General features: G+C 33.3%; 3 protein-coding genes across 4 annotated transcripts; 1 reads left to right on the top strand and 2 right to left on the bottom strand.

The window, feature by feature from the left end:
- The first annotated feature begins 1,760 nt into the window (after window positions 1-1,760).
- On the top strand, window positions 1,761-6,421 carry LOC102600375 (probable lactoylglutathione lyase, chloroplastic). The gene is made up of 9 exons (XM_006353417.2): window positions 1,761-2,071; window positions 3,238-3,442; window positions 3,548-3,672; window positions 3,819-3,883; window positions 4,178-4,390; window positions 4,516-4,563; window positions 5,544-5,651; window positions 5,759-5,899; window positions 6,007-6,421. Exons 1-9 carry the CDS (start codon window positions 1,933-1,935, stop codon window positions 6,046-6,048), a joined length of 1,086 nt encoding a protein of 361 aa, XP_006353479.1. The 5' UTR covers window positions 1,761-1,932; the 3' UTR covers window positions 6,049-6,421.
- A 551-nt stretch (window positions 6,422-6,972) lies between these two features.
- On the bottom strand, window positions 6,973-7,938 carry LOC102600055 (B3 domain-containing protein At1g05920-like). Its single transcript, XM_006353416.2, has one exon. The coding sequence runs from the start codon at window positions 7,809-7,811 to the stop codon at window positions 7,119-7,121; it is 693 nt and encodes a 230-aa protein (XP_006353478.1). The 5' UTR covers window positions 7,812-7,938; the 3' UTR covers window positions 6,973-7,118.
- Window positions 7,939-9,411: 1,473 nt separating this feature from the next.
- LOC102599506 (uncharacterized) lies at window positions 9,412-10,850 on the bottom strand. 2 transcript variants are annotated; one of them, XM_006353415.2, is made up of 2 exons: window positions 10,708-10,850; window positions 9,412-9,941 (listed from the first exon to the last, which is right to left on the bottom strand). In XM_006353415.2, exon 2 carries the CDS (start codon window positions 9,937-9,939, stop codon window positions 9,529-9,531), a length of 411 nt encoding a protein of 136 aa, XP_006353477.1. In that variant the 5' UTR covers window positions 9,940-9,941; window positions 10,708-10,850; the 3' UTR covers window positions 9,412-9,528. The 2 variants fall into 2 exon arrangements, with proteins under 2 accessions (XP_006353477.1, XP_006353476.1); XM_006353414.2 differs by lacking the exon at window positions 10,708-10,850 and having other exon boundaries at window positions 9,412-10,136.
- Between the last annotated feature and the right edge of the window lie 7 nt (window positions 10,851-10,857).

Below are 10,857 nucleotides of genomic sequence, written 5' to 3'. Positions count from 1 at the left end.
TATATATATATATATATATATATATATATATATATGAAAACAACTTAACTATTAAATTAAATATAATACCGACTCGTTATAATTAAAGATTGAATATTACTTTACCTTTACATGAAATCTAGTGAGTATTAGTTTAGAGACTTATATGGATATAGTCCTAAATGTTAGTCCATTTTATTATTTTAATTTTCTGGTTAGAATTTCTAGCTCTATCGCTATATTATTTTAATACCTAGTAAACGTGTTATACCTAGTTCCATTTTCACATTAAGACAAAACTCCTCAATTTTATTCGATTTTATTTATATACGGCCTTTATTAATTCGTCAACGTATAAAAACCTTTGATCAAGCTTCTATCTTAAATATTTGAATCTTTTTAATTATTTAAACGTATATTTGAACTTTTTCAATTGATCTAACATATTTCCTATTATTGCATTTGCTGGTAAATATAATTATAATTACAAAACAAATTAGATGATGAGTAACTAAAAGACAATTATATTTCATATGTCATGTTAGTTCAGATAATTTTTAAACACTGCATTAATGTGTCTAGGTACGTGAATAGTTATTAAAATTACTCCTTTGCCAAAAAAAGAAAAGAAAAAGGCTAGAATATAGAGCAATAATTAATTTATATGACATAATTCAAATTTTGAGAGTCAAATAATTTCTAGCCAGATGACATATAATTGATCTATATCCATAGGGTGATATCATCTTGGTTGGATTTTCCAGAAATATCCCAATACACAATTTCAAGCCCTGTGACATATAATTGATCAAGTAGGTTAATTTAATTAATTACTTCTTTGTATTTTCAATGGGAAACTATATAATATAATTATGCTTGCCTCTTTTAAAGATTGGGGATCTTGATTTCAAATTAATTCATGATTTAAATTTCTCTAATTTCTTCTTCTTTTAATTCGATCATTCTTATTCGCTTTATGATTAGATTAATTTAAATTTATGCTTGAATAATATAATATCTCCCTTTAGGGGTAAAACAATTTCAATTAAAATGTATTCACCTCAAAACTCGAACCTAAATCATCTTGTTTTAACCTAAAGCTGAAACTCAATCTTCAATTTTAACTACAGAGAAAAAACATACAATTCAACGCAAAGGAGATGATAATGACTTGAAGTAACAAATCTAGATAGTCAAAAGAATTTGACAACCATTAAAGATGGTAGTGGAGTGATTAGTTTTATTCTTTAATTCTTAATAAAAAGTTTTCGATTCAAGCTTTGATTATGTAAAATTATATAAAAGATGTAATGTTATTCTTAATGCATTTTATGATTATTTTTTTTTTAGAAAAAAACATACAAATTTGGTCTAAGCAAATATTATCAAACTATAGTATAAACATGTATTTTTTCTAAAGATATACTAAAAATAGCGAGAGAGGCAAACGAGATAGACATGATTATATCTTGTGTGGTTCACATGAATCAGGGATACCAGATACATAAGAGAGTGACGAGTGAGATGAAAGTAAGGCGAACAAAATTTGTTATGTATCCCAGATACACGAGATTCCATTTGAATACAGTGTATGTAGAACAACTCACTCCTAATTTTGACCCTATGTATTCTGAGATACTTGTATCTAAATGTATTTGGACACGTTAAAATCTGATAAGATTCGTAATATTGCAAATTATTTTTTCACATAATTTTGATGTTTGGGCCATAATAGCCCATCCATGAAGCCCAAAAGGAGTTGGAATAGTTTCTTGATTCTTCTCCATCCAATCCTACAAACTTTGTCATCATCAAAATTTGTTTCTCTTTAGCTCCACACTTCACTCCCACAAATACCAAATCTTCAATTTTTCCAAGAATCACAAAAAAAACCCAATCAATCATCACTCCATATATATAGGAGCTGCAAAAAGCAGCTTTAAATCAACAAAAATGGTGAGAATTTTACCTATGGCATCATCAATTAGACCTTCACTTTCATCTCTCAAGTTTTCTGGGTCATCACGTTTCTCAGTTTCGCTTTTCTCACACAATTCTACACGGAAATTCACTTATTGTCATCTGGGTACTGGTAAATTCTCTATCTTTTTCATTTTCACCTCTCAATTTTGAACCCCTTTTTCGTATTTTTGCTATACCCATTTCGTATTTTTTTTCAATTTATGACCAATTTTTTGTGTACCCATTTGGTGTTTTTTTGAAGTATAGTATGTGGACCAGAGTACTAGTAAATTGCACAAAGGAAATGTTGTATGCTGGTTGGATTTGGAGGTTAAAGAAGTTGTTTTAATGCTAGTGAAATAGATTTTTCTTCATTTGTGTGTGTGTTGAACATGGAAATGAGATTCTGGTATATTGCTGAAATAGATGTACCATTTGTTATTGAATTGTCTGTATAAAGTGGTATTGGTTTATTGACATATAGTAGTTATCTGTGTTTCGGGTAGTGAATGTTTTTTACTTCGTTACAGGCAAAGATATTTTCCATAGAAATTGAGTACTAATATCATTTGTATGCAGTCTACTTTAGAAATATCTTAACTTGTAGTCGTATTGTTTATGCTAGTTGTACATAGCTAATATGGTTTACTACCTTTCTGTTTCCCATTGGATTGAGGACATCATGGCAAATGACTTTAACAGAGGGTCTAGTTGTTAAAAGTCTCATCTTTTATCGCTGGTTCTTATTTTATTAAAGAGCACCATTTTCTGGGGTTAGAGTTATCCTGGAGGGGATTGAGTTTCGAGTTGCTTTTATTTAAAAGTTCTCTGGTTTCTACTTTTTAGACAGCATATTTGTCGACTGAATCTTACATGCCTCAATTTACTTAACTTAGGCTGTTATTTAGTTAGTTAAAAAATGACTCCTCCATGCATTAATAAGCAACTACCCCACACTCACCGTATGAACACCTCCCTTAGATGAATGGGAAACATGTGTTGCAGTAAATTAGAAAGGTTGGTGCTGTAGATTTCTGTTTCAAGTTGTATTCTCCAACTCTTCCATTTACTTTAATTCTTCAGGACAGAGACTCATTGACTGCCTCAGATAGCTTGCGTTAATTTCTATTATGATTTGTTCGCCAGTATACCAGTTAATGTCGTCCATTTGTATGCTATTGGTGGAAATTGTTGCTTATGTCTGTTGACCTTCAGAGACTACTGTTTCCCAGGATGTTAGTGTGTTCATCTGTTCGTAAGAGAGTTTCTTACTTGGTGATATTGTTGGTTAAGCAGCGGTTCCCCAGTTGCAGTCTTTTGGCCTAAAAGCTTCTAAGCTATTAAGAGAAAAAGGAGGCAGTTTGTCAATCAGTGCTGCCGGAAATATGGCACATGCAAGCACTACTGCTACCCAAGAAAATGTACTGGAGTGGGTCAAACAGGACAAGAGAAGAATGCTCCATGTTGTTTACCGTGTTGGAGACCTTGACAGAACAATAAAGTACAAATATCTTGACACTCCATATTTTTCTTGTCTAATTCTGTTTAATTGTCATGGTCATCTTTTCTCTTACCCTCTCTTTTCACTTTCTGTAATTGTGTGCAGATTCTATACAGAGTGCCTAGGGATGAAATTATTGAGAAAGCGTGACATCCCCGAGGAAAGATACACAAATGCATTTCTAGGATATGGACCAGAGGACTCTCATTTTGTAATTGAACTCACATATAGTAAGTTACTTCCTATCCATATCACTATGCCATTGCCTTTCATTTCTTGACACAACTCAAATGTTTAAAGTTGCTTTAGAATTTAATGATCTCTTTTCTAAGCTCCTTGTCATGAATCTAATGTTTTAGTTTTATGGCTTTGCCAGATTATGGAGTTGACCAGTATGATATTGGATCTGGATTTGGTCATTTTGGAATTGCTGTAGAGGATGTAAGTTTTTTATAAGGTGTTATATAAGCGTGAAAGAAATTTACATAGAACAGAACAGAATTTTCAGCACATTATTTTCTTTACCATTTCAATTTTTTGTATATAGAACATGTGATCTTGCATATCTATAAGGCCCTTTCTTTACTTAACTGTTATTGCATTTTGTGTTTGTTCTCTGCAATTCATGTGTATTACCTGCATAACCCTGTTCGTCAGTATTCATATTTTGCATCTTTGACAATTTTCTTGCGCATATTACTTGAGAACTTACCAGCTTGTGGGGGTGTGCATTAGGTTTCAAAGACGGTTGAACTCATTAAGGCTAAGGGAGGAAAAGTAACCAGGGAACCAGGTGCCGTTAAAGGGGGAAAGACTGTAATTGCATTTATTGAAGATCCTGATGGTTACAAGTTTGAACTTTTGGAGAGGGGTCCAACACCCGAACCCCTATGCCAAGTAATGCTTCGAGTCGGAGATCTTGAACGTGCCATAAGTTTTTATGAGAACGTAAGTTACTGTGACTTCATAAGCACTGTTGCTATTGTGTTTACTGTTAGTGAAGATCTCTTATTAGCTCTACTGCAAGGATCAGTTGTTAGCCACAAATTCACTGTACATTGTTTCATCTTCAGGCTTATGGAATGAAGCTTCTTCGCACACGTGACAACCCAGAATACAAGGTAATATGTGAACTTTTAAAAAAAAAAAACAGTCAACATATCTAATGAAATCATTTCAAGTGTAGGAAGCCAAAATACTTATTGCTAAGTCAGTGGGATGCATGTGTAACTTTATTGTTTGTTATTTAAGTGCTAGCATGATGGAGATAGGTTGACTATCTTATCCCGAAGAAGAAAAAATAGTGGAGATGGTTAACTTTCTGATGCAATTCCATATGTTTTGGTGTTTGGTTTATGAAATGGCAGTTACAGATGTGGCTGGATGAAATGAAAATGATTACTTGCATCACACCCGTCTCCTAATAGAAAATCGGATTTTGAGACTTACTCGTAGCATTGCTAAAATATGACTCCCTATTAGACCAACTTTTTGTGCAAACATGCTATTTTGTCCTATTGAATGTGCATTATCCAAAGTTCTTTTGTAGTAGTACTTCAATTTGACTACTTGTACATGATCTAATACTTTTCCCTATTGAACTAACTATCTATTCTGATTAGTTTGTTATTCTCGTTCATGGTGATGGAAACTTTTAACGTTATAGATGTTTTATCACTTTGAGACTGGTACTTGCAGATGCACTGAGAATGACAAGTGTTGCTTAAGTAAATCGTTGAGAAAATGTTTTCTGGCAATTGTAGAAATATATACGTCTAGGTGATTGCATTTATTTAGTTATACTTGCATCTCAATAAATTTAAAAAATCAAGTTGGCTTATTTACTATTTGAAGAGTCAATAATTTTTACTTGACTATGATTTACTCCAACAAAAGTTTAGTATTTGTTAAATCTGAAATTTATAGGCACTGTGCTTCAGTTTATGGATCATTTTGAGCATTAAGAAAAGTTTGATTTGTGGCTTGATTCGAAGTGACTTCCGTCAAACTAAATAAGCATATAATATAGAAGACATTCGATGGAAATCACATTGTGTATTATTATACAGAATAGTCTTACCAAGCTGTTACGAATTTGCAGTATACAATAGCAATGCTGGGATATGGTCCAGAAGACACGAGCGCTGTGATGGAGTTGACATATAATTATGGCGTCACTGAATATGAAAAGGGAAATGCCTATGCACAGGTAGTACTTCATAGATCGGTAGTAGTGTGCCACATGTTATCTTGGTTGCATACCATCACGGTATGCCCCTTGCGTCTTAGTTCACTAACTTATACATATCCCAACAGATAGCTATAGGCACTGATGACGTGTACAAGACAGCAGAAGCAATAAAGCTTTGTGGTGGAAAAATTACCAGGGAGCCAGGACCTCTACCTGGAATCAGCACGAAGATTACAGCATGCCTCGACCCTGATGGTTGGAAGACGGTAATTCTATTAACATTACAACTACGTGTTTTCCCCTAGTGCCCTCATCGTAGGTTTTAAACTCTTGTTAAATTTGCAAGTTAATAACATCTCCGGAAAACATGCAGGTTTTCGTTGACAATATAGATTTTCTCAAGGAATTGGAGTAAACTATTACTCAAAATACCAGGCATACACGGAACATCTCAAGGACATTGATGCTTCATCAAATTACATCCTCGCCAAAACGATACAAGGAGACTACCACGGAAAAGAGCGTTAGATTGTGCATTTGTGGACTGTATTACAGAAATTGTCGCTTCACCAGAGCATTAGAAGAATAGAAGCATGAAAATCGTACATCTTCGTGCCTTTTGTAATAAGTTTGTTGATCTTATTTATGCTGCCCTTTCTTACAGGGAAAACTCAGCAAAGTAGAGAAGCAAATAAATCAATAGTTCAGAAAAAAATACTATAGTTGGGACTGAGTTGTTGTGTATTTCCATTATATCTAACATCCCTAATTTGATTTTGTTCAGTGAACTCTTTTCTTCTAGTTGGACAATAGGTACTGAGGATCAGTCAGTTGCCAATTGCATATTCCATTGTTGTAAAAAATGTCCAATCAAATAGTTTCTTGAGTCGAAAGTCTATCGAAAACAATCTTTACTTTCATAAGATAGGTAAGGCTGTGAACACCCCACACTCCCTAGACCCGACTTGAAAGATTAGATTTAGTGTAGTATGTTCTTGTTGTTAAACATCCAAACAGTTTCTTGAGCCGAGAGTCTATCGGAGACGAGCCTCTCTACCTTCATAAGGTCAATCGTCACCTCACTTGTGAGATTACATTGGACATATCGTCATCAAAGCTATTGTACACATCACCCCACTTGTGAGATTACATTGGGTATATTGTCATTATCGAAGCAAAACATTCAACCACTCGTGAGATTACATTGGGTATCTCGTCATTATCGAAACAAAACATCCAAACAGTAACATAATCTTGATGCAAAATATAAACTAACAACTTTCATAAAAACTAAAATTATATTTTTTTTCATATATATATGGGGAAAATTCATCTTTGTCCTCTTTAATAGTAAAGAAGCAAACAAAATTTAGAACCATCCCATTCAGATTATAATCAACTAATAAAAAACTAAACAATTCTAATCAATCACTAATCACTAATGATTAATCTATTTACCATTTTTAAATGTTCTTCGTCTTCCTTTCACCATGTTAGAGCAAAACAGAGCTCACCAGTTCGACTATGGCGAAACATCCAACCAGTAACACGATCACTTTCCTTCAATCCATGTTCTTGAACAAACTGTTTCCAGCTTCCTAAGAGGAGATAAGTTTTGTGATTCCCCCAAGTTTTGAATATCATGTTGCAATATTTACCCATTGGATCAAAAGTTTTAACACTGATACCAGTAGTAAGATCTTCAGATTTTTCATTCAACAATGGGAGAAGTTGTTTCCTTACATATTCATTGTTGAGTAAGAGCCTACCTTGATGTTCATCCACATCGGAATTCGTCAATTGCTTCACAAATGGGTTACTGCATTGTCCAATTAGGGTTCTTAAATTCTCAATTGGGGGGAATTTTGGTAAAGACCCAGGTAAATTCGAAGGCAAAGTACGACCCCTTTTTGGAACTGGATTGGAATTTCTAGAACTAGAAGCAGCTTCACGGCCATTAAAATTGCTCGACAGTCGAACCCTTTTTGGGTTTCCAGCACCAGAAGCAGAAGGTGAATTTTTCACACTTTTCGAAATTTGAAGTTCTGGGGTTTCATTTTTGTTGATTCTTCGAAGCTTTCTCTTCGATTTCTCCACAATTTTAGGCTCTACAGGGACGTACTTCAACCAAGAAAGAAGCAATGCGGCTTCAATATCTTCCTTTTCTAGTTTCACCATGATTTGAATCTTGAAACCCTATGAAAAATTCATTTTTGGAAGAAGTAGACGAAGTATATTACTTGTAGAGCAAGTTTATGCTCAATTTTAGTCGTATTATAACTCTACTATTTTTGGAATATTTTTTAGAGAGTTCCACCATTATTTGAATGCTAAATTTTAATCGTATTATTTATTTTTAGAGTAAGAGGGGTGGGCCCACATGGACCCCAACTAATATTAGGATTTATTTTATTTGTAATCCAATAAATCAAATATTTACCATCATCCAATAATCATCATTATTTAATTCATTATATTATAGTTATTAATATATATCTCGGAATAGATGGTATTATTAGTTGAATACCTAGGCATCTAAGGTCATGCTTAGAGCCGTCATATGAGTTAAGACTCGTTGGGTCGGTCTGGCCTAATCCGTGATTTGATAGGGTTGGATTACAATTTTTGGAACTCATTTAAGAATAAAGTTTTTTAGCTCGGTCTGAATTTGTGGGGCTTAATCGAACTGAACCAACAAATTATATACATATATTTTATAATTATTACCTACATAAATATATATTTTTTATTAAACAATTTTAAATATCTTATATATGTTCTCATCAAAATTTATTTATGAAAGCAAAAACGCCCAATACAAGAGCATTTATCTTATTGATTTTACGTATATGTGTCTATAGCGTTCTTGGTTGGACTAGACATACTTCTACCAAGTCTATCACTTTTAACCTTTATGACTTTAAAACGTGTCACTAAATTTAAAATTTACTTTTTTATATACTGAACGTTTCTTTGTATTTTGTTGACTATCGAATTTGATTAAAATGTTATATGTATCCTTACAGATTCAACGTTCTCTCGTCCTATATTTTTTCTAGGAATTGGAGTAAGCTACGTACTATACCGTATATATTCTATTTGTAGTCCAATAAACTAAATATAGAGCATAATTTTTGCTAATACAAACGATTCCTTAGTCCCTGTTCATACAATACTAAAAGAACAAAACTTATACTGCACAAGACATTAATAACAAGTGATTAACACTAATGAAAGTGATTAACAACTAATCAAAGATGAATCAAAAAAATATACACACTATAAGAAAAGTGTTGATTACCTGGGGATTTTCCTAGGGATAATACAGTAAATCCGCAGGTAATTTGATTACGTGCGAATTTTCTTGCAAAATGAAATCCGATGGAAAAACCTTCGTAGGTAACTCTTACCTGGGGATTTATACAATCCCTAGGTAATTTACCTGGGGAATTTAAATCCGCAGCTGTATTACTTGCGGATTTATCTGCATAACTAACGAAAATTCTTGCGAATTTTTTGCTAAAATTTCTTATAAAAACGAAATTTCTTGCAGATTTTCATAGAAATATTTCGCAAGTGATTCCCATGAAGATCCCCAAGTAAATCCATAGGAGTTTGGAAATGAAATTTTTTGAAACAAAAGGAAATTTCTTGCGGATATATATGAAAGTATTGCTCAAGATAATTCCAATGAAAAGAAACCTGCAAGAACCAACAAAAAACACAATTCATGTTATATCACTTCATTCAACAAAAAAACAGAATTCATAATTCATAATTCATAATTCATAATTCCTATGAAAATAAACCTGCAAGATCAATAGTATATGATTCTTAAACATACAAAAATAAAATACAACTCAAATTTGAATCCTAAATAGTACCATCAACTATCTCAATCCCCATTTGAAGATGATGCGCTATAATGGGCAGAACCACTGTCATTCACGTTATCATGGGCAGAACCACTATCATTCACGCTATCAGAGTCATCACCACTTTCTTTCACATAAGCTTGATTGTCTTCTTGAGATGATTGCTCATTTGAAGATGATGTGTTGTAAACATGTTTCTTCAATAAGTCCAATTCCCTCCTCATCCTCTTATTTTTGTGACACTCTTTCTGCAGTTGAGCATATAAGTCGGCATTGGAAGCATTTACCTGAGTTTTAATCATCTCATCAATTTCTCTCGATAAAGCTGATGTTGATTGTTTAGACGATGACTTTACAGATCGACCCAGGGATCCAAGACCTTTAACTCTTCCTTTTTTCTTTCCACCAACAGATTGCACCCAGATATCCATTTCTGTTAATTGAGAAGGTTGACCAGCTAAATTAGTTTCTCCTTCCGCAACTGATGCACTTTGAGAAGCTAATAATTCTTGTTTCTTTCTTTCAAAAGTATTCTGCATCAAAACAAGTTATTTGAGACAATATTTAAAGGCAAATCTCTAGCTCTCACTATTAACTGGCAACTATCAAAAGCAATATACTTGTCAACATTGATATTAACAAATAAAATATGATTACATAATGCATATACTAGCATGGCATTTTCTGTAGAGTACTGCCAACTTCTTATTCTGTGTACTTGGAAGTAAAAGTGTCGAGATGTTCTTCACTTATGATTGCTTTCACTTGGAAGACAACTACATCTACCACTAGTATCAAATAATTATAGTAGAACGGGGTCACAAGGAAGACAATTCTAGTTTTCCAAACAGTTGGAAAATAAGGCAATTTTTCTCATATTTATTGGTTCAAAGAACTTTAAGTTTATCAGCAAGATCATTTCATTTCTAAAAAGCCGCAGTGTCTGGGCCACCTGCCGCGCACACCTTCCTTATTTCATCGGGTACTTGCTACCTCCCACCATTTTAAGTACCGAAGAAATCACCTAGCACTTTGTCTCTGCTGGAATTTTCACCCTGGTTTTCAATGGTTTTCATTCACCGCTAGGCCACAATACTAATTGGCTACAACAAGATCATTCCATCTTCTTACCAAGATATTTAACACAACTTAAAATAAAATATTTAATCTACAAAAGAATAGAGCGAACGAATACTTACATAAGCAGTTTCAGCTTTCTCATTTACCCAACTTTTATCATTTTTCTTGCGATGAGTTCGAAAATAAAATTCTGAAATTGATGGATCCTTTCCAGTAGATTATTTCTATAATGAAGGAAGATATTTGTGTTATCAATGTTGAGTATGATG

The sequence above is a fragment of the Solanum tuberosum genome, unplaced genomic scaffold (assembly GCF_000226075.1).
Source record: "Solanum tuberosum cultivar DM 1-3 516 R44 unplaced genomic scaffold, SolTub_3.0 scf00155, whole genome shotgun sequence".
Lineage (NCBI taxonomy): Eukaryota > Viridiplantae > Streptophyta > Magnoliopsida > Solanales > Solanaceae > Solanum > Solanum tuberosum.
The sequence above is the reverse complement of the archived record's forward strand: the minus strand, read 5'-3'. Positions and strand labels throughout refer to the sequence as shown.

Coding starts and splice junctions, on each gene's coding strand:
- LOC102600375 (XM_006353417.2), top strand. CDS start 1,933: ATGGTGAGAATTTTACCTATGGCATCATCAATTAGACCTTCACTTTCA. Junction 3,884..4,177: donor TTGGAATTGCTGTAGAGGAT/GTAAGTTTTTTA, acceptor GGTGTGCATTAG/GTTTCAAAGACGGTTGAACT. Junction 5,652..5,758: donor AGGGAAATGCCTATGCACAG/GTAGTACTTCAT, acceptor ATATCCCAACAG/ATAGCTATAGGCACTGATGA.
- LOC102599506 (XM_006353414.2), bottom strand. CDS start 10,047: ATGCAGAATACTTTTGAAAGAAAGAAACAAGAATTATTAGCTTCTCAA.
- LOC102600055 (XM_006353416.2), bottom strand. CDS start 7,811: ATGGTGAAACTAGAAAAGGAAGATATTGAAGCCGCATTGCTTCTTTCT.